This window comes from Pygoscelis adeliae, unplaced genomic scaffold (genome assembly GCF_000699105.1).
Source record: "Pygoscelis adeliae isolate BGI_AS28 unplaced genomic scaffold, ASM69910v1 Scaffold88, whole genome shotgun sequence".
NCBI lineage: Eukaryota > Metazoa > Chordata > Aves > Sphenisciformes > Spheniscidae > Pygoscelis > Pygoscelis adeliae.
The window spans coordinates 1635753-1662140 of NW_008825616.1; the positions used below are offsets into that span (position 1 = coordinate 1635753).

Below are 26388 nucleotides of genomic sequence, written 5' to 3' on the forward strand. Positions count from 1 at the left end.
GTGATGTTGTATTCCAGGATCCGGGGTGCACCAGGAGCCAAGATCTCAGACACCCAACATTTGGGTCTGAAGTAATCCTTTTGCTCAGTATTGGCCTATCAATCCAATCTAACTGACCTAATGGCTCCTCTCACAGCCCGAGGTAGAGATTGTGTTAGGCACATGGCGGGAATTCTGCCATGCAACAGCATTCCCCAGATTCCTGGGTCATTAAACAGCTCCGAGAAGCTCCAAGGTTATTATCAATTATGCTAGTATCTGGATTAGTCCCTGCTCTGTCACCTTATCAGTAACAGGGTCATAAAGTTGGCCTTTGTGATTCTTATCTCCTCACTTTGATCAAATCCCTGAATCTTGATTGTGCGCTAAGTTGATCTTGTCTGCACTGCATGGGTACCCAAGAGCAGTTAGCTGGCAGAAGCTATGCATGGGACTCAGGGTGTAAAAAGATGACCAGGATCCTGCTTTATTTTGTCCAAAGCTCTGGTAAAGCTCTGAAGCCAACTCTTGCCAGGAAATACTGTTTTCACTGAAAGCAGATTGAAGTGATGCACATGCAATGAAGGGAACATGCAAAATGCCTTTCAATTTCCATTCTTCAGGAGCTGAGCTCCTGGGTCAGATGAGGACAGCCTGTTCTGGACTTGTTTCTCCTGGGACAGTGTATGTGACAGTTGGGGGCCACCTGAATCCAGCCTTTCTCCCAAGGGACAGCCTGACCATATGATTCCTTACCCGTCTCTGTGAAAAAGAGAAGAAATAGCAGAAAAGGCAACCTGAAGACTGACATTCTCAAAAATTAGAGTGCTTGACTTGGCTGCCCCAGTGGTTTCTTTTCATGCATCCTTTAAAACAAATACAACCAGAAGGTCCCACCTGGTTTTAAAGGGGAGCTGATACAACAAGACACTAAAAGTTTACAGGCCACATGCAACAGTGGTTGAGGAGAGGTAAAGGGAATATGAGAGCTCAGGACTTTTATCTGAGTCATATTTCTGTGATTGTCTTGAAGGTCGATGTCTGCCCAGGACTTTTGCCTTCAGCTCCATGAGTACCAGATCTTAGAAAACTGTGGGCTGCTTCTTCTCTGGGTTCATCTGAGCTTCCTATCTACTTGTGCTTTGCAGGCTGAATTTGGCCTGTTGGCCATCATTCAAGAAGATGCTGTAATAGAAAGAATAGGTGAAAACATGTCAGTTAAAATATGCGTTGTGCAAAGACGCAAACATGCCATCTTGGTACTCTCATTTCCTAACTCAAGCTACTGTATCATGCTTCCGTTTGGGCTCCTCTTTAAGCCAGCTGCAGAGGCAGAGGTTTCCTAGAGGTCTCTTTATTGGAGGTCTCTACTCAGCAGTAGTCTTTGGACTACATGGATCAGGCTATGGATCAAGTCTTCCGTTTAATGTAAGTGCATGATGTGCCCACTTTTGTCTGCGACTTCTAAAGTATCCCTGTAGATCTTTGCTGACTTAGTAACTGCTATGAAGAAATAGTACCCTCAGTAAACAAATTTTGAATTAAATCCAGAATGGTAAAGTACAGCTGAACATAGACTTATTGGAAGTTTTACCTGAAAGGGGTTTTTGTGGTTTGTTGGGTTTTGGGCCTTTTTTTAAACATTTGAAGATTTTCATGTTTTTAAATTCTGAAAGTCTTAATTTAAAACACAACAGCAATTTCTTCAGGTAGGGTCCAATGTTACAGCATCTAACACAGGAAAACATGGCTCACGCGTGGGGTTACTCACTTTTATTGCATTAAATCTAATCCTTATGAAAACTTTGGTTCACCCAAACACTTAACCACATGTTTAAGCACCTGGGAAATACTGTCCTTACATACTTGTTTATGTATGTCTCATTGATCCATAGCTTGGCTGGGGCACAGGGTAGATCAGGAACAAATGTCATTTACCGAAGAGTGAGAGAAGGAAATTTCCGGCTTCCCACCATCTGCCCTATCTAGTAAAGTGGGTTGAAAGGTTGAAAACAAAAATACACCAGTGATCAGACAAGGCTTTACTGGAACCACAGAAAACAACTGCTTTTGGTGTTGTTCCAAGGACTGCAAGGAGAAGACTTTATGGATGAGGTGGGGGGTTTCCTACATCGAAATAGAAGTGAAGCCTCCCCCACCTAAAATAGTGTTCATAGGTGCTACAGTGACTTGGAAGAGAGGTTTGCATGCTCTATCATACTTGCTGTTAAACAGCTGGTTATAGGCAGAGACATGATGCACACCTTTGCAGCCCTTCTAGAAGAAAATACATTCAGTGATCCATCAGCTACCTCCTGTTCCTGTGTTCCTGTGGTTGGCATGAGCCTCAGTTTACCACTGCAATATGGCTCATTTATGAATAATCCATCATCTAAGTGTTAATGGCCTTTGTCTTTAATTCCTTAAATACATGGCTGTTTTCATGAATGTGTATGGTAATATTATTCCCACTTCACAGATGGGAAATTGAGGCAAACCAAAATGCCTGATTTGCCTCAAGTCCACAGGGGATCTTTTTGTGCAATGAGGTGTTGAACCCACAGTCCTGTACCCATGCCTTAATAACTACGCCACCTTCTCTCCTAATTAAACTTAGTCACTGATATAATTGATCCATGTGCACGCTGGAAGGATTATTATCTCAAATCTAATGTCATCTCCATTAAGGACAGGTTCATAAATCACCTAATCTTTTGATGTCGAAGGTTCTCCATCTCAAACAAGAGGGCTGTGAGGTTTCGTTAGTCAGTGCTTGTGAAGTTCCTATCTGTGCTTAGTCCAGAGTTGTGAGTCTGAAATTATCATTCTTAAGGTAAAACAAAAAACTGGGGAAAATCTGCTGCAGTTCCGATTGGCAGTGTTTGATGATTAAAAACATGATTCATCCAGAAACAACCCACGCCTTTCAGTCTGTTCCCAGAGCTCTGGCGCCAACCAAATTCTGGGTACCGAAGAGACATTTCTGTCCTGTCACAGCAAGCAGCATAGAAATTGCAGCAAGGCAATTCCTTTTCTTCTGCTAGCACGGGGTGTCTTTCACAAGGAGGACCCAAACCGAGTAGAGGATCACTTACAGGGAGAGTCTGGGGTGCAAAAGCCTTTCTTGAGCAGGATGCCGCAGGACAATGGAATGAAAGGGCCACAACGGAGATGTTTCCAAACAGCGTTTTTAGTTTAGGACCTTTGCTGATAAGTGATTAGATGCTCTAAACAAAAAGGTGGTGCTAAAAGGATCAACAAGGAAAGTCAGTGCTGAGTGGGAGCAATTTGCTGGTGAGAATCAACATCCTTATTCCTGTAAGGCTGAAGAAGGCTGGTAATTTCAAGGCATAAATCCCTTTAAGGCTTGCCACATCCTGGTTTCAGCCAATGCTGGGATGGGTTAAAAGCAGGAGGGGCAGCATTGTAAAGCCATGATCTTATCCAACTCTCATCCAACCAGCTATTTATATGGTTGTAGATATATTACATCCCATTGTCTAAGGCAGATCTTGGTACTCAGCCCTTTGAGGGCTTGTGGTGAATGCTCCTCTGATCAGAGAATTTTATAGCACTTAGTGATAGGGGACTTTATGGCCTGAAGCCATGGACCATCTTGGGCCTGATCGTGTCAGATTCCTTACGTAAAACAATAAGGAGGTTGAGTCACTACTTGGGTGGGAAGCCTTCAAGGAAATCTGAGTATGATTCTGTCTCTTCAGGATCATTATGACCATGATGCCTGAGAGCTACACCTGGTCACTCCTTCAGCAGGTCTAATAACTTGTGTTTAGGCTACAGCATTTAGAAAGATGTTCAAGGTGGCATTTTCTAAAATTCCTGTAGTTCTCATTCAGACCACTCTTCTCAGACCTTAGAGGAATTTATCGGCGCACGCTATGGCATCGGAGATCAAGAAAGTAATGAATAACTCATGTCAAAACTCTAGCTCTCTCTGACTCACCAGAAAGAAGCTTTGGTAATATTCAAAGCATCTCCTGTATGTGACTGGCTTCAATCCTGTGTCCACTTTCTTCATTGTCTGTAAAGGGAGGAATGCTGTAGCAGCTATGGACTGCAGATGGTATGAATCAGTCATTCCTCTCTCAAACTTAGATGTCTTTCCTCTCTCAAACTTAGATGTCTTTCTGCTTCTCTGGGGCCTTCTCAAGCTTTTCAGTACATCTGGATGTGGTATTTTGGTAGTGTCCTCACCAGTGCTGCGTGCAGAGGTTATGCCCTCCTCCTCTGTCTTCACTCTCCTAGCCAGCCCTGTTGTGCTCAGCATTCACATCAATGGGGGTCAGTCCCCAAATCCCTGCATCCTCGTGGAGCCTCGACATGGCTTATGTCACTCCTGCAAGCCTGCCTTGGCGTCTGAGGCATGAAGGTGGCTTTAGGTGGGCACATCCCGATCCCTCACTTTGTGCTGCTGCCCTGTCCGTATCCTTCACTCTCACTCCCCCGGTGCTTCAATATCCTGCAGACTTTTTCAATAATGACGTGGTGGAGTTTTCTCTTGACCGTTGGTAAGAAAGTTAAACAGCACTGAGATGACCTCAGAGAGTTTCAGTTAGAATCACCCCCATCTGATGATGATTGCCTAGCAGAATTATACTGGAGAGCTGTCAGCTGTGCATCTAGTTATTGTGTACTATATTGATCCAATATATTACCACTTTGAATTCTTTATTCGCTCTTTTTCTTAATATTCTGACAAGAATGCTGTATCAACAGAATTACTTTTATCACCTATGTTTAACAATCTCATTTAAAAATTGCATGAAATTAATTTTTCATGTAACTGTGGTTACTACCACTAATTACATTACAACTCTTTCATTCTCTATGGGTTCAGTCTTGTATCATCCATTTCCCTTTTGGGCCAGATAACAGATTTACAGTTATCCATTTGCTTTTAACAACACAGTAGATTCCTAACCTACTTGGCATTCTCTTGTTTTCCATCATCACTTCGAGATTTATTACAAATGTTAACAGCAGTTACCCAGAAATATCCTAGATTCCCTTCATTCTTTATCTCCTTGTTTATCTACATATGGTTAATATATTATTAGGGACTATAAATGTATGTTTGTGCATGAATATCTCTGTATATTCTCTAACAATACATTAAACAATTATTTATTGGTCATTCTCATGTTCTTAGCACTACTAGTCATGGATTATTCACTGATGGCTTGAGCTTCCCGTATCACTTATCTGCCTTACTTAGTCCTAATTTATATTCACTATGTTCACAATTTCCCACTGTTCTCACATTGTTTTTGAGCGCACTTAGAAATGGAGTGAGTCAGATTCATGGGCAGTGCTATGAGCTGATGGATGATTTTTAAACTATCCCATGGGATTTCACCTACATTGTCATTTTTATGTAAGAGCAAAGGTGTTCACTGAGGGAATTACATTCCCTTTACCTAAACTTCTCGTGCCACTCCACCTGGACAGACTTATTTTACCCTCCCTGAACTAGACTGCAGTTCAGAGCTCACGTGTCACAGTCCAGGTAGAGGCATTAATTTCTTTTTCCTCTATACAGCCAGGAAACATGTTCATTTTTTTACCATTTACCAAAACAAAAAGCTTTCAAAAAAATTTTAGAACCCTCCCAGCCCCTCTCAGTCATTTCACATCTCACCTTCCAAGATCTTTCCAATTATTTATTAATTGCAATACATTAGCAGTTGCCAGTTCCAAGGAAGTCGAAAGGCTCCTTATCCTAAGCACCGTACGCGCATATAGTGAGAGACAGTCCCTGCCCTGAAGCGCTTCAAATCTAAAGAGACAGAAAAAAAGGTGGGTGAAACGAAGAATTATTAGTATGGCACGATGTTAGCAACTCCTTACCCCAGATCCCTGGCAGCTTTCCAGCCCCCAAAAGGGACATGACTGCAGATATCTCTTCTCAAGGTAAGAGTAATGTAGGGTTTTTGTGGTGGAAAGCTCTCCACCCTGATTTTGCCACAGAGGAAGGTTTTTTTCTGGGCACGTGACGTACTTGGAGCAGAGCTCTATCAGTGAAGAGGCAATGGCAGCGATCAGACCTGTGTGCAGCTGCTAAAGGCTCTCCCGCTGCTATGTCAAAAAAAAAAATCCACATTTCTGCAGCTGGGAAATTCAAGGGAGCATTCCCCTTCTCCCTGCCGAGATTTGACATGTGTGGACACAGACAAGGAGCGGGGTTTGCTTAGGCAAGGCACCAGTGCTGACTCCTGCTAGTCTGCTAACTGCTCTTCATTTTCTACTTACTGCTGCCTCTCACCCTACCTCATTCCTGGCCCCTTCTCTCTGTTTCGTTCACCCCTTCATGTCCTGCCTGAATGCAGACAATGAGCTTTCTACAGAAGGAATCAGCTCCTTGACATTTCTCCATCAAGCTCTTAACACAATGGGAGCCCTAATCTTAGACTCAAGTTCAAGGCATAATAGTAATAATTATTGTTATTATCATTATAATAACAATGATGGAAAGATTTAGAGAAAGCAGGAAAAAAAAATGTTGCTAACAGCAAGGGAAGATTATCCTGATCCTGGAAAGAGGTGCATATCAGCAACTGTTATTCACCAGACAGATAGTCTTCCTCTTCCAGTGTGGGATGATACCAGAGTCTGGGAACTCTGGTTGTGCTCCGTGATGGAGCATGTGCTAGGAGCTGTGTGAATGGGTCGGTGAAGTTACAAAGAGGTGCAAGAAGACATTTTCCTAAATGCAGGTGCACAGAAAGATGGGGAATGGGCTGCAGTCATCCATCCAGGTTCATCAGCAGACAGTGGCCCAGACCTCATGCAGAGAGAGGTCAATGTTTGGCCACTTACGGGGTATGTAGTACGGGGTTAACAGCCAACATGGGCATGTAGGGCTTTCTCCCTCTCTCTTATTTCTTCTGAGCACACCAGATAAATAGCTCGAGGTGAAGGCCTGCACATTCTTTATGAAGCAAAACGTGCTGTCGGTGTAAGGAGGCGAATCTGTGGCCCGGGGCACCATGTGCAATGTAATGTGTCTCGAGTCCCTTGCACGGGCTTGTTTGAAATATGTGTCAATAACACCAGCAGCAGCAGCAGCAGCAGCAGCTTGCTGCTCAGAAAGTAAAAGCAGGTTAGCGTGGTGGGGAGCTGAGGAGAAAGCAGCGTGGGGTGGAGGGGAGGTAGGTCCCTGTCCTCCCCCACGAGCCTCCTTAAACAGTGCAAACCTTCCCCTCCTCCCCACCACCAACTCCCTCTTCGGTTGGTGAGATCACCCTCATTAAAGTGAATACCCAGCAGAAGCACTTCCAGGAGAGATCCAACATACTTGCTTACAAACTCATTTTTCAGCAGAAGGAATAAATGGTCTCTTGTAGGGAGTAGGTGAAGCCTCTAATTATTATTTTTAAGGAAGTAAACCAAAACCAGTTTAAAAATTATGGGGGACTGACTGCCTTCCCCTTCTTGCTTCCTATTCTAGACAGGATTCAGGTCTCACTGATTGCAGTGGAGTCAAAATTAGCACCTGCAAGGCCCACATCTGCAAAAATTCCTTTTGCACAGGCCTCCGCACCATGGTCTATGATTGCCACCACTGCCACAAGTGATTGGCTTCAGCAGCTCTAGCAGCTCTTGCCAGTGAAAGTGGTTAGCACATCCCCAGGGGAACTGGTAGATTCCCCATGTTTGGATATCTTTGGATCAAGACTGGGTACCTTTCTGAAGGAGGTGATTCAGCAATGGCCAGTGGTATAGAGGAGATGAGTTAATAGGTGGCCTGGCTTGGAAAGTATATACGTTGATGAATCAATAAGATTACAGTGCTGTTGAAGAGAAACTAGGCAGAATTCCTAGACTTTTGTGATCGCCTCTCACCAGTTCCCCTGCCCCAGCTGAGGAAAGCTATCTCACAAGGAGGCAAAGTGAAGGGAACGGTGCTGAATCTTCAGTTCAGAATTTTGTGTCCCAGTGAGAATCCCCCTGTCCTGGCTTGGGCTACAGTGGAAATCGATGGATTTGGGTCTCTGTTCCCGTATGGGTTATTCTTCCCATGTGGGGGGTTCCTACCCCACTGCGACCCCCCCTTCTTCTCTCAGCAAGTCTCTCTGGAGGTCCTCCAGAACCGGGTCTGGTTTTGTTTGGCCGAAGGGTTTGGTACAGGTGAACACAAACCTCTTGTTTATCACCTGACCACATGATCCTGAGTTCAAGGTGGGATTCATCTTGCTAAACACCTACAGTGTCAGTAATTCATAGCCAGAGGAGTCCAGCACATGACTTAACTTCATATTGAAACAGACATCTAAACTAGGCCAAATTACTTGGGTCCTGATTGTGCCCTTTTCTTTCCATTGAACACGTGGGAAACGTAGGATGGCTAGCGCAGGTCTATGCTGTAGTCTTCTTCAGGGTATTGAGCTGAATCCCACCCAGCTGAGGGGGCCACATCAAGGCACCCAGTTCTGCCACAGATTCCCGGTGGTACCCAAGACACCCAAGTGGGGCTGGCAGCTACCACACAGGTCCTACAGAAGAAGGCCTGTGCCCTTTGGGTGTGGCATCTGGGAGCCAGGTAGGATTCCCAAGCGTGGCTGGAAGGGTGTGAGATACCCGTGTGCAGTCAACCAAACTGGCGCTCCCATGTCTTCAAATACCTCCCCAGGTTTTGGAAATCTGACCCACCTAGTTCTGAGCTTCTGATTTCCAAATATTATTAGTCAGTATTAGTAGGGAAAAAAAAGATGTAAGAAAGAGTTCCTTGAGGACACTCAATGTTTCTGGTCGATGCTTGGGTGCTCTGGAACAGAGAAATTTTAAATGGTGCCTCCATGGACAGGGATGTGTCAATAGGTGTGTCTCTGCATGGGCACACGCAGAAGGGGAAGGGAACAGAAGGCAGAAAACATCTGATGGTGGCATCGAGGGTAAACATGTTCTTGTAGTTCATGTTTTTGCTTTCATTGCCATTTTCAGCCTTGCAGCTAAGGAATAGACTCTTCCTTCCAAAGAAAGCTTTCTCTTTGCCCTCCTAGTTGTTTATAAATGGGCTAACGTCCTGTAGATGAAGTGCTTAGAAACCTTTAAAACCCTGGCATCTTCATGTTGTCGAATCTCCAGGTGTTCCTGCTTTGTGTAAAATAGCTGATCCCTTCTTATTCCTGCTAAGCTCTGAACCTCAATGATAATTTGTGAAAATGAGTTCCATTAATTAATTAGTTGAGCTTTGTACACAATAATTTATTGAAAAAAGTAAAACCCAGAGTTGTGCAGGGTCTTCTAAGGTAGTAGTTGTAACATCAGTATACCACTTAATATGTTGTTCCTGTAAAAATCCTTGAAAACTGAACTTTCTCTTTTCCAAGGAATATGGACAGTTGGAAATATCTTTATTTCTTAATCAAAAAAACTTGCTAAAACTCTGAGTGATTGTTCAGTTAAATATTTCTGACCAGTCAAAATGTCTCCTTTAGATTTCTACTTTTCCGTGTTCTAAATTATGCAGGACTACAGCAAAAAATTATAATACTAAAAGTTGTTTCAATGTGGAAAATAAGCTACTTGTACTGCAACAAAACATTTCATTTTTTAAAAGTAAAAAATAAAACCTTAGCGGGTTAAACCCAACAATGGCACAGGTTTAGTGTTCTGTATATCGCTTGTGCATCACGGAAGAGAAGTGAAAAAACACACAAAAAGTTTGGGGGAGCTTAGGCTTTTGAGGATTTCAGCACAATCGCATCCAGAGCTTAAGGTTTTGATTCAGTACTAACAGAAAAGAAATGCAAGGGAATATTCCTGCAGACTTTCTGTCTCTGTCCCTGCTACGACAGGCACCACTAGATACTTAGGATCTACGAGCATGGGAAAGCCACGCAATCTGGTTCACTGCTCCTGCAGCTCCTCGGTGAGAGCGAGCTGCTTCTGTTGCATGAATGAGAGCAGCGTGCTGGCAAGCAGCAAGCTCCTGCTGCGGAGGGCTGCGTGGTCCCTGTGGCTACTCAGGCTCCTTAGACCCGAGCAAAGTCCACAGGTTCCACGTGAGATCCACAGGTCGATTTGATTTTCTCCAGTGGAGCTTCCTTCCCACAGCCTCGCATTGTCACTGTTCAGATCTCCTGTGAAACCTAATTATTAACATTGCATAATCCCCCAGATACATCAGTGCATCAATTCTGCAGGTAACGAAGAGAAATCCAAGCTGGAAGGAATCCATCTGCTAAGCTGAGTGACCCTGCAGCTTTATTATTATTATTATGAAGAGGAGGGCTCATCTCTCGTTTCTAAAGTAAACAGAGGAGGTATCTTGGCAGAGGAACGTGCAGCAGAAAGCTGGGATTGCTTTCCCAAATTCTTGGCCGCTTCCCTCGCTGCATGTCAAAGCTGGTATCTTTGCCTAATAGTGATCACCCCTCCGTGAGCTGATCACTGTCTGGCAGCCTGTCTGCATTTCCCCAGCCACTTTCAGAAAGAAATCATTAAGGCTCCGATGCTGCGCAGAGGTCTGCAGGTGCGACTCCTGGCTGCTGCCACCCTGTGAGAGTCCTTCTGCAGGAGGCTCCGTGCCCCGAACGCTGAGGGGTCATTTACCCTCACCAGCCAGGGAAAACAAGCCCATTGCTATGGTTATTTGCTCTTCACCCAGCATCTTATTGTATCCTCCAAGTCAGAGATTTGGGTTAGTTTCTCCTGCTCCAAGGACAATTCCCTATCCACTTTCTTTCCTCCAGATCCTACACGCTTCCTCTCTCACCCGAGTTTCTTCCCCGTTCATCAGCCTGACCACCGCCAGCCTTTTTTCAGCCAGGCACTGAGTCACCGATCACACTGAGAAGTTACTAGGCTGGAGAACAGTTATGTTTTTCTGAGGAACATCAAGGCACCGCATCTGCTGAGTCACTTGGAGAAGAAACTCTTTGAGCCACAGCTCCTGGTGTGGGAACACCAAGCTCCAGCAAGTTTAGGGAGAGGAGCCTGGAGAAGAAAGCTTGGTCCTTCTCTGCATTGTCTGGTGATGCACACATGGTGCCGTAATTCTCCAGCCGTGTTCCAGGAAATCAGACCGGGTCTGTTGCTTGGTCACTCAAAAGACTGGAAGAGCTTTTCACCCAAATCACCTTTTTTCGACCAAGAGATCCGAAGACCCTTGGTGTGGGTGGCCTGTTACTTAAGAGTCCACAGAAGATGGCCAAGAAAAGCAAGCTGGTTGTGAACAGTTTCACATTACATATATATAGGGCTTTCTATCTCAAAAACAGATTATAAAACCTTGACTTAACATTAGGTCGTTGCCATAGAGGTAGGAAGTTGAAGGGTTTTGCTTAGCAGCCCAAGAAAATTAAGCTGCCTTATGGCTGAAACATCCCTGCCTTTTCCATTCACACCAGAATAAATTTTGGGCTGAAGGTGACTAAATTTTAAAATCCAGTTGTTCTTCAGAATCCATTTCAGTAGCCAGGAGGTATCCTCAAACAATGGTAAAAGTCAGTGCTGTAAAGCAAATTAAGTCTTTCTCTTCTTTCTCTGCACCGGGTTTTATTGCTGTTGTTATTCTTTCTGTTGTGAGAGATGATCTTTGAGAGAGACTTTTTCTCTCTCTCAAAGTGTATACAAATGCCAGGACATACACTGGCATTTTTCCTGTACCTTTGAGCGACTCATCAGTCTGTACCTCCTTAATTTTACTGAGATCTAGCTGAAACATGTCAAGGAGCCATGAGGATTTTTTCCCATGCAAAGTAGTTTCTTCGCAAAAAAAAAAAAAAAAAAAAATCCAGTTGTTCTGTTGCAGCAGAAATTGCTGTTTCATTTTGAAAAATAGTTTTATAAGCAACAAAAAACCTCTGAGCTTTTGTCTCATGGCAGTCTTGCGAGAGTTCAGCTCTAAATAAGAGTTGACTTCCCTTTGGGTTGGGGTGTTCCTCATGGCCTTCCTCCATGTGGATTCTCTGTTGTCTGATAACAGGTCATCTTTTGCTGCAGCCCTTCCAAAACAGAGGGAAGGAGAAGTTAAGGAGGTCTCTGCCCTCTGCTGTTTTCCCTTTTTTTCTAAAAAGAAAAATATAGATCTGAAAAGCTTCAGTGTATTTTTGGAGGAAATATTTTCTTCCCTGACCAACTCCCACGTTCCTTTCCCATACATGTTTGGACCAAGATCCAGACAGTCTCCGTAGTCCTAAGTCCATCCTGTGTACAGAAATGGTCCTCAAAGAGGCTGTAAGATGTCTTCATACCTGTGCATGACTTTGGAACAGTTGATTCAGTATTGATCAGTCCTTGAGCCTTTCAGGGATTGAACGAGATGAGTCTTGTGACATTTCAGACCAAAGGAGGAGCAGATTCTGTGGGGAATGGATGATATGAAAGGAAGCACAACCATAATTTATTGCAAAGTACTTAAGTGGTATTTTGATGAATAGTGCAACTAGATGAAAAGCTCTTTCGGGTTTGGGATCTTTTTCTTTTTTTTTCAGTTCAGTAGTTCAGAATGGAAGCAACTTTTTCATGGTTGGAAAAATCAAGCATTTGATCAGAAATTCCTTTTCCACAGAAATCAAAATATTTCACTGAAGTTTTGAGGTTCTGAGTATTTTAAGATAAACATAAAAGATTTTTACACAAAGTAAAACTGTATGCAAAAGCACCCGCCATAAAACTGTATTTTTACAATGGTCAGAAAAATTAAACTTATTCTGGGTGCTTGGCAAATGTGGCAAACTACACAGATGTGTGAAAAATGCTCAGAAGATTTCAGGGTGGGGATTTTATAGATATATATATATATGTATTTTTACGGGAAATAGATTCATATTAAAAAAAATGTGCCCAGTCCTAACTGGCAGTTTCAGTAGAGTAGATAAGCTAGTGTAGGAGTTTGCTCTTCCTCAAATGATCAGGGTTTGGACGCAGTGACAATGAGAAATGACAAAACTCCTGATGCAACGGGAGCTGTGCTCTGGGTCTAAAAAGGAAACAGTCCCTGAGATTGCTCAATCAAAACCTCTAATGTGGTATCGATAATTAAAAAAAAGCAGACACAAGTGTAACAGAAAGTTCCTTACTGACTGTCTTGGTGCAATAAAAGTCCTTAAACACATGCTCACTTTTAAATATGTGCTTAAGTCCCGTTGATTACAGCGTTAACTTGAAGCACAGACTGAAGTGCTTTTCTGAATCAAGGCTTCCTGCATTTTCCTTAAGAGTATTTTATGACCAGACCAAAAAGTAGCTGTAGGATTCATTAGAGGGAGAAGGGAAAAGAAAAAAAGAGAGAGAGCGCAAAAGGAAGGAAAAACAAAGAGGAGGAAACTTTATGGCTCCGTAAACAGCTGTAAGCAATGTCTCTGGTCGGGTCAGACCGGTCTGAGTTGACAAGGCAGTGTCTCCAATTATATAGCATGCTGTAGCCTGTAAAAATGAAATCAATTTGTTATTTTTCTGGGAGAACATTATAGCGTGAGTTCACACATTTGGTGAGCCTGATGACTCAGTGAAAGCCAAAGAAGGAGCTCGCAGAGGTGTGTGTGTGCACAACGGAGTGAGGGTATCTGTGTGTGTTTAGCGTGACCAAATGCATATTCAAAATACATTCTTGGAGGAAAGGGAGAGAAATATAAGTAACTTGCTGTATTAGAACAGTGGACAGTGAAAATCGTGTTGTTCTTACAGGGTTACCTAAACACCACAATGACGGAGCTTTCCATCCATGGTTCTCATTTCAAAATTGGCTTCATCACTAAAGAGTTTCAGGATAAAATTCCCCCAAGCACTTAAGCACTTAAGCAATTTAGAAGTCCAAATCCAATCTTCGCAAGGATCTGAGGTCTTTGAGCCCAGTCCTCCAGGGTATTTAGCACTGACATAGCCCAGAACAGACCTCAGTTCAGGGGGATGAGCATTAATGAGAGGTTTGAAACCACTATATGTAATTTATATTGCTGATAATTTAAAAAAGGTTCAAGTTGGGATGCTTTGGGGGTGGGGGGGAACTAGGAGGGTTAAGACTAGCCACACTCCTAATTATTATTGAAATTCATAGTAGGAGCCTAAATATCTTTAAATACCATAGGCATTTTTCATTGCCTAATATGTTGCCCTCTCTCTTCCTTCCATTCCCCTAATTTAGCACACCTGACCCAGAAAAATTGATCTATTTTCATCTAAAACTTGATTCCAAGGCCCAAGGTATATAAGCATTACACTGGGTAGAAAGAGGCAGGTTCTCTCGCAGGCCAGCCAGTCACTGCTTTGCAAACACACATATATACATACTTTCCATTTGTCATGAAACCCTGATAGGGGTTAGGCTGGGAGAAGTCAGAAGTAAGGCAGCAAAGGTGTTTACATGAAACTTTAAATTACTCTTCTTTCATTTGCAAGTAACTGTTGTTCCTCATCCCAGGTAAATTTATCCATCAGCAATATCATTAGATGAGTTCATTATAACCACGAGATTTACAGCTCTCATAAACTGCAGTGTAGGTGGCAGATTAAAATGTTAAGGCTTATACATCTCTAATACCCTGCACTGCGATCCTGGCAAATCTTATAAGATAAATGGAGATGGATGAAGGCAGATCTCAGCAGGGAGACCTCCAGGGAGAAGCCCCAGATGTAGGATGTGGTATGGAAACAATATCAGGGTCACTGTGTCCTGGAGCGAGGCTTGAAAACATGGTTTGAGGGGCCATTATTCTGCTGGATGGGTTGTTTTTCAGATGACATGTATAACAGAGGAGTTAATTGCCTAGGGTAATTAAAGAGTTCCTGAGACTTTTTGCAAGGAACCAGGTTGTTAATACTCATATTCTCTCCTCTTCTATTCTGTTCTGTAGATCCTAAGGGAAGACAAAGTCAAAGAAACATCTCTTGCACTTAGAGTGGAAGGTGCTGAGTGTTGTGGTGTGCCTTAGTTCCTGTGGGAATTCACTGTCCTGGCCAAACCTCAACTCAGATAATTACACTCTGCTTTCTTAGCATCCACTCAAAGTTGCCATTGAGTATGCTCTTTTCCAAATCCAGACCCAAACTACTATTGGGTGTTATAAATAAGCTGCCATGGTCCACGTTCGAGATAGCTGCCGTCTATCTCTCAGCAAAGACTTTCCTTGGTGTCCTCTTACCAGCCCTCCAGGGATTTCTGAGATTCAGCAAAAAAGGGTGAGATTCCTGGTCCCTACCTTTAGCTTGCTAAAAACAAGGTGTCTAGTTTATGCTCATCGCTTTTCCACAGCCAGCGCCGCCTCCTAGGCATCTCCAATGATTCAGCCCACCTATCTGAGGCACCTATCTTAGGATGGGCTGAATTGCCCTCTGGAGATGCTGATCTTGCTCCATGGATTCTAGTAGACAGCTAACTTGGCCGAGATGCCTAACTTTTAAATGGTCAAAGTCGGGTGAGATGAGTCCCACGCTTAGAGATCCTCTGATGAAAGGTGCTAGAGAAATACAATGCTGTATCATCATCACCATCATTATTATTAATACAGGGTAAGGGTGAGGGAAATTATTCATGGGAGAAAAGTTACCTCCATGCCTGCATGTTTGCAGGATTGGACCCAGCCACAAAATTGTGTACATACTTTCTGGGCTAGAAGAGAAAAAGAATTTAAATATAGCTCTTGCGCTCTACTTTAGGATTAAAGAAGAGATATCTAACAAGAGAAGCAGAAAGAACAGTAACAGTTAATCCAGTAGGTTTCAGTCTTTTTTTTTTTCAGACTGGAAGAAAAAAATTCTGGAAGGACAGACACCTGCACAGTGAATTTGATCTGTCTAACAACAGGCTTAGATTTCTTAGTTCTTTTTGTGAACCTCTTAGGAATAGTCTGTCGATAGCCAGATGCTCAGAGACCATAAGTTGAAGACCCCACTGCAATCAATGTTACAAACACTCATAATTTCTGAATTAAAATATGTCACTTCTGTAATCAGTGTTAGACTCTTAGGCCTAGATTAGATTATTACTGGGCAATACACAACAAAAAAAAACCCCAACCCTCAAACTGAAAAAATATTTTTTCATGATAGTCAGTTTACTTGATTCATGCCTTCTAGAGCTAAACCTATTGCTTTGCTGATCTATGTTAAGGTGGTTTCCAAATTTCCAACTAAAACATTAATTAAAAATTTCATTATTGTCCACAATTTGTAATTGCTTGGGTTTGGGATAGTTTTAATGTCATAGAAGAAAATCACTTACATCCAGGAGGGACATTAGTTAGCAGAACGGTTTCCTTTTCCATTTAAAATGATGAGGTTTGGCAAGTTCCATTTCCTTTCTTTCCATTCTAAAATTTCTCCAGGTTTTATTTTCATTTTCTTAGGAAAGCAGAAAAATAATCACAACGTATGCTAGAATATTGGTGTTTTTCTGTGAAAAAGAATGCCATAACATGAATGCAGATTTATTAATCTTTCTGCTTGTCCACCCACCTGCCTCTGGGCTGGTGGTTCAAGGCTCTACAGAAGAGTTTCATGGAGACTGGGAACTGACGTATGCTATCAGCTTGTGAAAGGCACAGTAGGCTCAACTACCTCTCCTGTGCCTGCTCTGGGGCATCCTTCCCAGCTTCCAGTTGCCCGTGTTAGGCAGGCACCGTAGATCTTCTGTCATGTATGCCAGCCCTGTGTGGTGAGGGTTTGTGGGAACTGAATTAAGGCTGACTTACAGATATTATCCCATGAACCTCTTGAACATCCAGGTGCCATTGGCCATTCATGGCAGCCTCCACTTTTTGGAAACTTCACGGCCTCCTCATTGCTCACTTCTCCCCAAATGTGTTTTTAAGCAGCTTCAGATACGTGAAGTTCATGCTGCTTGACTTTAGCAGCCCATGGAGGACTCTGGTTAGGGCACCACAGAGGGCCTAATAGGGATGCTGTAGGATGGAGTAAGGGCTGCCCACTCATCACGTGCTGGCAGCTTCCCTGTGAGCCCTTCTGGCCTAGTACCAGACATGAGACAATCCTTGATGGGGTTTCCTTATAGCTTGACAGAACCTATGAAGACTTCTCCAGCCACCTTCTTCATTTCAATATTTTAGTGTCATAATACCAAGGGCATGATGTGAGCATGCATCTTTTTAGATAGACAGCTCTGCACAACTTGTCCCCTCCTTCATCATGTGGCTGAGATTCATCTTCAAAGAGTTAGATGTGGCACCACAGAGAGGCAGCCAAAATGAGTGAGAAAGGAAAAGAGTGAGGTGAACCTCTGGAAATCTGAACGGGTTATGAGAAAGGGTTTGGAGGAGGTGTGACATCCTGCTGTTAGGGGATCTCATGCAAAGGGAGCAGCATGGAAGAAAACCTAGGGCGTCTGCAAGCAAACATAAATCCCCTCTATTATAAGCAGATGGACATCCTTTGACAACCTCTAAAAAATCTGTGTCAGGGAAAAGGAGCAAAGTCACTGCTATTGCTCAGTTCTCAATGTTCAATGGGGACTTAAGTGCTCTCTGGGTCTTATCCTGGGTCATTAGGCAAGTTACACTCTTGCTGTACAACATTAATAAATGCAGTTATTTTACCTGTGTCGGGGACCCCAGAAGGACGTCCGCTGAGGAAGCTCTCAGCAGCACTTGGAGCCAGCAAAAGGCCTCTCCAAGGTGAATAGCAAAATAGAGCTCCTACAGAGTTCAAGAATAACAGAATTCAGGAAGAAGCAAGTAGGTGTACGCGTCTCTACATGCTGCTACTGATGTGTCAAGGACTTTTGACAGCCATACTGAGAAGGTAGTGACCTTGAAAAGTCAGTAGAGTGGTGCTGTACAGCAAGGTCATCCAGAACTGAAGCCTTCTCTTTTTCTGAAAAAGCTATGAGCATATATTGCCTGCATATTTCTTCCTCATAAACTGGCTGGAGTGTCCGCTCCAAGAGAGGGGGTACCTGTAATTTATTAAGAAGGTGGCCAGGTACTGATTTACAATGGCCCTGCTGAAGGAGCAGATAGACTGAGATAAGGGAAATAAAGAGCTCTCTAGGTGTGTTGGCAAAGAAAAATGCTCACTGAAGGTTGAATTAAACACTTTAGGGCATGCAAGGCTTAAAGATAAGCCAAGATCTTTGGCTGTGGACATACAGAAAAGTGTTTTCATGGCTCCTCCTGAGCTAATGGGAAGAAAAGGCTAATTGGTTTGAAAAGAACAGCTTGTTGACCCTTTCCTTTGGTTCAAACTTGAGCAGTACCTGTTCTGGGGATGAGTGTGTCTGTAAACTTGAGTGCTTCGTGAATTCTCCAGTGGAAAAGAAGAGGTTGGTGTCAATGCATCCAGGAAGTGTTGGTGCTTAAGAAATTTGAAGATGATGCCTGGTTAGACCGCAATAGATGACACTTGGCCCATTTCTCGACACCACATTTTCAAAATTACCCACCTGCAGAAGACAGTTTAGAAGCAGATCGCAGGAGAGTGGAAAAATGCAAAACACAGGTTTAATCATTGGAAACAGTTGAGAAAAAAGAATGATGGGAGCTACTAGAGAGTTGAGTAACACTGAAATGAGATTCTGATCTTTATAGACTTTCCCAATCTTTTCTAAAGGTTTTGGTTGTTGGGTGGTTGTTGTTTTTTTGGGGGGAGAGGAGGGTTGGAAGCTTCATAAGGTTCATACCTCGTGATCAATAAAAATGAGAGGAAGCTGAAAGAACTTGGTTCTCCTAAAGCTAAATTGACTTTAGAGAGAGGGAGAAAGTGTTTACACCTGGAAGCTGGAAGCAACATAGAAACCAAAAGAGGGTGCTCTGATAGATGTTATCACACTCCAGAGTCTGCAAGTGAGCTAGGAAGAGGACTGTGCTTAGCTATGCTTAACAGCAGAGGCACTGTTCATGGAGAGATGTTTTGAGATTCCACCCTGTATCTTCAGCTGAAAGTCAAGTGACTACACACTCCTCCATGAAATGCCAAATTTGCATTACACTGTCTCAGTGCCTGATGACGCCTTGAGAACAAGACTTGCTGGAGATTGTCTTCTGCAGATTAAACTTTCCAGACTGTAACACAGATCAAAGCAAGGTGTGACTGTTTCCCTACTGTATTGAGAAGGGAGCAGTGTGAAAAGCCATTGAAAGTATTTCTACATGTTTTTATTTTTTTTATCTTAGATGATCTTCCCAGCAACGGAAACGAATAGTTGAGGGCACCAACCTATAAACTCCTCTTCTTATGACGAGTATTTTCACTCTACCACTGTAGTAACCACCAAAAAACATACAGGCATGAGTTCAGCTGTTCACATAATTAAAGTTTATGAGACTGGAATCCTAAAACTTCATCCAGGTCCTATTGAAATAGCTCAAGAAAGTCCTCCTGGCTTCACAACATGATGGATGGAGCCTACAGCAGGTTGATTCTATCTCAGTGGGTACTTTATCTTTGGTGGGAACTGGATGGGGCACTTTTGAAAGCTTTGGGAAGGATGCTGGTGCCTCTAGTCGATGTGGGAACAAACTTTACAGATGTTTCCACCAAAGTTAACTTTAGACACTGGAAAGTCTCCACATCCTGGACTCCCTGCATATCAGTGGCTGAACTATTCTCTGAAGGATGAATCAGAGTAACTAAGTTAGTGCTCTTCTCTGGAGGCTTCGATGAAGGGATCTATCTCTCCCTATTGTTTACAGAGATAGGACCATCTAGCTCCTGAGCCTGAAGTTGGCATCTGTGAATACCTCCTAACTCCCAGTCCTCCGGCGGTTGAATGGGTTGAGATTTGGAGATGTGGCACCCTAAGACATCACATTCCCAACAAGGCCACAGAGGCAACACATGCAACAAGTTCTCTGAAGTCTGAAGCAGTGTTTTAGAAAGTGTCTTTAGTCCAGAAACTGTGATCCATTCTTTTGTATATAACTTAACAATGAAACAAAATTGTACACAGTGCAGTCAAAGTGAAAACACCCTTTGGTTTGGAATGGGCTCCATTTCACAGGTGCTTTTCTGCCACTAGTTGTTCCCTGAATTACTCTAAAGCTCAAGAAAACCCACATCACGCCACTCAGATAGGGAAAACAAGATAACTGGGTCCTTTCCTTGGTCTTCTCCTGTGGGTTCCTGCAGGCTCCTACAGGAACTTGCCTCCTTCCTACAGCTGAGCTCTTTGCATGGACTTCAGCACAGCACTTAGCTTTCCTGGGTGGGACTTTTTCAAGGAACTTAGCCATCCCAATTGTTAGGTATCGTGGCATGATTCATCTGGAGACTTTTACAGTGCAGACATATCCCACTCAACCAGTCACCCAGGCTGTCTTGATAGTCTAGCCAATATAGTCAATGGAGGCAAGGCCATGATTCACCTCATCCCAAAGCAGACATCTAACATGGGCAGATGAATCGTGCCCTAGAAGTGCCTGTTTCTCTCCACTGACTGATTACAAAAGCAGGCCGAGATGAGTAGATCAGCTGGAGATGTCCGTGTTGCAGACATCAGAAGTTAGGTGATATGAACACAGTTCCTGGTCAATGTGAGCTGCCTACCTCCCTCTTTTAAAGCAATGGAAAGAGAGAGGCACTTCTGGAGGGCAGTTCATGCTGCTTATCTCATCCTCCCTCCCTGGGGTAGGATGAATTGCTGTCTAATATTAGGTGAGATTAATCTTCTCCCAAAAGTGCAGTTGAAGTGGAAAGAGGCACCTAAGTTTAGGAAATCAGCTGAAAACTCTTTGCTTTCCCAGGCACCTTCTACCTCGCCCATCTAAATTTCATTTACTGGGCAATGTCTTGGAGGACACATTCTTGGCTGAGCTGATTGTCTTGGTTCTAGACTCCTACCTAGAGTCATTTGGGATCCAGAAATGGATGTCCCTATGTCTCACTTGCCTGGAAAGTACTGATTTGTAAAGCCTAGTCTATGCACACTTAGTAAAGCCACTGAGTTCAGCCTAAAATCCCCTGGTACCTGACCATCTGAATGTCCATCTCCTTTTCACTTCTGTCCCCTCTTGACCAGGTACCCACCAGGAAGGGAGCTAGTTGGCTGTAAGTACCCTTCTCCCATAAAAAGGACAGACATTTTAAAACAATTTTTATCCCAGCCTAGAAAAGTGCTAAAGTCAAGCTAATTTTCTTGTGAACTCCAGCAATGATAGAATTCTTGTACTTTTTTTTAGTCGGAGCAGAAGAGAGTGAAGGCATGTTCCTTGACTGCCCTGTTGATAATTCAAACACACCAGGCTGTTCCCAAATGAAAACCACATAGCAAAAATGAATGTAAACAGAAATACACACTGCCCAGGCAGGTTTCTGTTTGTCATTAATTCTGAGCAGAAAAGTCAATCAAGAGATTTAATTAGAAGAAATGGAAATTATACTCTAAAAATCCCTTCAGTTTTAGTAATCAAGGTTATTATTAGAAGCACCAGTAAAAACAATTCAAAAATCTATATAATTAGCTACGTATCTGCTGATCTCTTTGCATAGCTGACTTGTTTGTCTCTAAGGCTTCAACCAACATAATGGTTCGTGGACACTCCTTTCAACAGACTTCCATTTGGCTGAGCACAGAATTTGCGCTCAAGTTTTCTTGGTGTTTTGTTTTTTTTTTTTAATTTCACTCTCCTCACTTTAACCAAAGCAATTTACAGATTGATGGTCAAAGCAGGCTCTTCATGTCGTTGTGACAGTACAGCAAAGCTGGCATTGTTTTGTGAAAATACAGCCCTACTTTTGAAAATTCCCAAATTGAAACTGGTGTGAAAGTAAGTGAAAATGTGCTAAACTAATATCCAGAAGGACACTGGCAGCCCTTTTAATAACTTAGTTTTAAAACATTTCAACCTGATTAGAAAGCCCCAGTATAAAGCTTTGCGAAGCATATGCAGCTGTAGAAATACTTTGCTAAAGTATCTTTTCTAGACCATACTTTCAGGGATGTTACCAATATGCCAACTGTGGCTCCCAACTTGCATTCACCTATGCATGAATGTTTCTAGTAACATGAGTACAATTGTTCACATGGAGGAATGGCACTGACGTTGGATCCATATTAAGCCATAGGAGAGTTTTTCCCCGGGTTGTTTCTATTCCAGCAGGGCTATATTTCCATCCCCTTTCCTCTACAGCACAGGAGATTTAACTGCTTATGAAAGCGTCATGGATCAGTGAGTTTATGTAGCACTCCTGCAGCATTTAGCTCAGAGTTGGGTTCTTTAAGTTCTCAAGGTCCAAACTGCTTGAGTCTTTAGGGTCAGTTTCAGTGCACAGAAGTTACCTGGTAAGGTTCAAATATATAGGGCACACTGCTGAGTTGTATGATGGCTGTCAATTTTTGATGTTCCCCTTCCAAAGACTTGGAGCATGGTTTCTTCTAGTGGTGTTATTACTTTGTGTAGCTCTGAAAGTGCTTTTGACTCTCTAATCCCTGGGCTTCCTCAGATGCCAAAATTTCCTATAAAACCTACCTGCTGTTGTACAGGTGTACTTGGCTTTCAAAGAAAGAAATATGGTTTTGACCCTCTGGTTGCAAAGGAAACTACCTGTATGAGCTGAGCATCCTTGGGAAGAAGCACCACAATGATTGATTAAGGCTTTGAGATGATGAAGAAAAGGGAAGGAAGATATTAAAGGTAGAGTTGCTTGCCTTGTTGGGCCTGTACGGAACTTCAGGAGAGAGATTATGTTGTTCTGGGGAGGGATGACAGTGGAAAGGACGTTTTCCAGAGAGGGTAATGCAGAGGAACTGAAGATGTTGATTTTCTGTCCCTGTTCTTGTGAACCGAGTACAGAGGTGAAAGCCAGCTTGACAGCATCTCATTTTCCTTGTTTTTTTTTTCCAGGTCCTTGGCAATTGGTCACCAGTATTCCTCCCTGGGGACTCAGCCCATCCTGTGCGGGAGCATCCCAGGACTGGTACCCAAGCAGCTACGCTTCTGTCGGAACTATGTGGAGATCATGCCCAGTGTAGCAGAAGGGGTGAAGATTGGGATCCAGGAGTGCCAACACCAATTTCGAGGGAGAAGGTGGAACTGCACGACCGTCAATGACAGCTTAGCCATCTTCGGGCCTGTGCTAGATAAAGGTGAGTGCAGCGCTACGGGTTTGGCAACAGCAACATCCAGGGTGGAGTAGCAGCAGAGATCTTGAGAAACCTACTGTGAATTCATTTGCTTGTGGTGAAGTGCCATGTAAAATGGGCTGCTGGAGACAGGACTTGAGCTTGATCAAGGAGACATGTGACAAAGGCAGGGAAAAATTTGTTGGCCCAGGACCTCATCTAAGCAGTTCAGACCTGACCCAGAAGGTCTTTTGTAGAGACAAGAAGATAATTAAGCATTGTCATAGGGATAGCAAGTAAATCTGTGCCTACCCACTGTAAGGAGGGTGGTAACCCACCATCTCCGTTGTACAGCCGACATCCAGTCACAGGTAACCACTATTTCTACCACAAACCTCTACTGGGACTGACCCAGAGAACTGGGAAGTGCCCCATTCAGCAGTGCACAGGGAGTGGGGTCATCTCTGACCCTGCTTGGAGCAGGAGGTTGGACCAGAAACCTTCCAGAGTACCTTTCAACATGAATTATCCTATGATCCTACGCCCCTTGGAAGGAACACAAAGGATTATTGTGTTGTCAGTGGTCAGGCTGGACGTCTGGCTCCTTTTCTGACCCCATAGCATTTCATGGTGCATTTTCAGCTCTCTCGATGATTGCAGAGGGGAAATAATGGGCTGTTGGGAATGGTTCGTAGGGGCTGGACTTATCAGATACCATCAGTTTTGATACCGTAATGGGACACAACGAAGATCAAAGGCCTGAGGAAATCGCCATCAGTTAATGGTTCTGCTTTCATTGCTTATGAACTTGGCAAATTAAGACAGGGTGCTAACTCAGGCAATTAATTCTGACACAGCACGCATTGATATAAGTGGAATCTCTTAGAAATGTTTTGCCCTAAGTTGTTGAATGCAGTGGGATTTAAGCACTTGGCTAACGCTGAGTATCTGGTCTTTTCCCCTATAAGTTGGCAGGAGCCTATTTTAGCCCGCAAGAACTGTTTTATCCTTCTTTGCCCTCGTGGCATGCCTTTTAAAGTCCAGCCTGCTCTTGCTGCTCTCAGTAAGTCTGGGTCAAGCTCTGCCTTCCCCTTTAGCACAAAGGGGTTCATCCAAGAGGCAGAATCACTTTGCATTTCATTCCTGCCCAGATGGTAAGTCCAGGTGCCCTGTGCAGAGCTGTGCAGGAATACGGCTGCTTTCTCTTAGGAGAGCACCAGCAGAAGAGGCTTGGAAATCGTCTTTTCTTTCTTTCTTTTTTGGTTTTGCAAAAGAGCAACGATACAGGTTCCTGACAGTCTGAGAGTTGGAATTACTTTGTCTGGAATAGCAGAGTAGCACCATTTGAACTCGTATGAGGAGAGGAGGGAACATCTGGGATAGTTTCAGGGACTCTCCTGAGTTGGTGTATGTAGCTGATCTATAGCCACCTTGGGGCCCATTCTTCCAGTGCTTGCCATCTGGAGATAGGGGGTTTGGTTTTTTTTCCCCTGTTGCATTACTTCGGAAGAGACCTGGGCATTTCCTTTTGCGTGAATTTTGAAAAATAGGGCAGCCAAGAGAGAGCAAAGCCTTGATTTGTATCGTGGCAGGGCCTCCACCACAGGCGTTCTACATGCACCCAGCAGGAGAAGGGGTGGTTTCAGCTGGTGGGGTTACCCCGTTAGAGCTGGGGAGCTGAGGCACCGTATTAACACTGGTGTCACTCTTTGGGTTTAGCGGTGAGAGATCACCCCAAAATAATTACACCTGGTAGATCTTCAGTGTGGTGCACTTAAGCCCATATCAAAGTGTCATACCACAATGTTTTGCATGCAATTAAAACACCCATTCTGGGTACATCACTTCTGGGTGACTACAGCAGTTGAATTAGGCCAGCACAGCCAAACTGAGTATTTTTCTCAGAGGCACAATCCCAGTGTGATTTGCCCAAGAGCATTCACTGGGCACAGGCAGTAAGTGAACCAGATAACCCAATGCCTTTGCCTCATCACAAGGCTGGATGTCCTTAAGGACACATGGAGCACCTTGAGCTCCCAGGTGCTCTTGAATTAGACAATCCACATCTCCTGTAGCAATTATACCCTGTGCACGAGGAAAGTGATCTTCAACTCCTTGCTGACCGAAGGAACCCCGATCCCACAAGCTGCCAAATGCTCTTATCTCACAACGGTGTCGACACCAAGGGTCTGTCCCTGCTTGAGACTGCAGGCTTTTGGTAGCCAGGCTCAGGGAGGGAAAGAAGGCTGGGACGATTTCATAACTGAAGAATGTTGTTCCTTGAGGGAGAATCAAACCACCCTTCAGTTTTGCTTCACCTACAGCAGGAGGGGGGAGAAAAAAAACAGCTCAGTCGCATTCTTGTGCGGCAGATCCCCCAGGGTAGGAACATATTTGAGCTCCTACCCAGAAAGAGAGAAGGAGAAAAGGAGAGAAAGCAAGCAAGCAAGCAAAACTCTGCTTTGCAGCTTGAATTTTAAGTCACCCAAGATCTAACTGCAGCTTCTCATCTGAGTCAATAGGGACTCCATCCTCCCTCAGCACAAACCAGCGTAGTCACTAAAGCAATTCCCTTTTGCCTTACACGACTATCTGCAATTCTTCCACTGAACAGGACTGATTTTAATGCCTTCAGGAAATACTTTCTAGGCCCAGATCTCACTGAGGCTGCCTCACTGTTTGGGCTGCCCTTGCTGCTTTGGTATCTCATTGCTAATTCAGGGCTAGGCTTGAGCTGTGATTCAGCGGTGCCAAACTGTCACCAGACTCTGGTCCCATTAAGAGCCATATTCTGATATCTCGTCTAAAACTGGACTCTTTTTCCCCATCAGCCTGTTTACGGAAAGAAATTCCACGTTTTACCTACAACTATATTTATGTTGGGTTTTTTTTACATTTCCATAGCCAGGCCTAATGAATCCCATGTTAAACAGCAATGGTATTCATGAGCCCAGCTACAAGAGAATGGTGATGTTCAGGGAATCCAGACCTGCTACTATTTGGAGGCAATACTTGACAGGCTTGGCCCTATGTCCCTCTAGCTCTTCATATGTTGCTCAGGACATATGAGGAGCAGAAGTCCCCCATCCCATCCAGCTATTAAATTATTCACTTTTGCCTGTCCTTGGCTGTGGAATAAATGTTCTTTATTCAAAAGGAACAGAGTCGCCTTCCTCGCTGTGCTGTGCTACCCGCATGGGGAATGATTCTATGATTAGCAGGAGGTGAAATTGCTACGGGGCTGTCGGAAGAGGGTTTTTCTCCTCCTTTGTGGCCTTGGGAGCATATGAGCAGCTGTGCAGCTCCATGGAGAAACATTCAGATAGGTGCCACTGTTGGGTCTTTCTTGCAAAGGGCTGGGAGATATGTGGCTCAGGCACCCTAAACTTTTGGGAATGCAAAGAACAGGATTCCTATATAGGAAAAGAAGT

At 43.7% G+C, this 26388-nt stretch overlaps 1 protein-coding gene across 1 annotated transcript in view; it reads left to right on the top strand.

Annotated features, from left to right (window-relative positions):
- The window catches only part of WNT3A (wingless-type MMTV integration site family, member 3A), an 89057-nt gene that overhangs the window by 26729 nt on the left and 35940 nt on the right, over positions 1 to 26388 (top strand). Inside the window, exon 2 of the mRNA XM_009333279.1 lies at positions 22740 to 22981. Coding sequence (XP_009331554.1) covers positions 22740 to 22981 — 242 coding nt within the window. The remainder of the gene's footprint in view (positions 1 to 22739; positions 22982 to 26388) is intronic.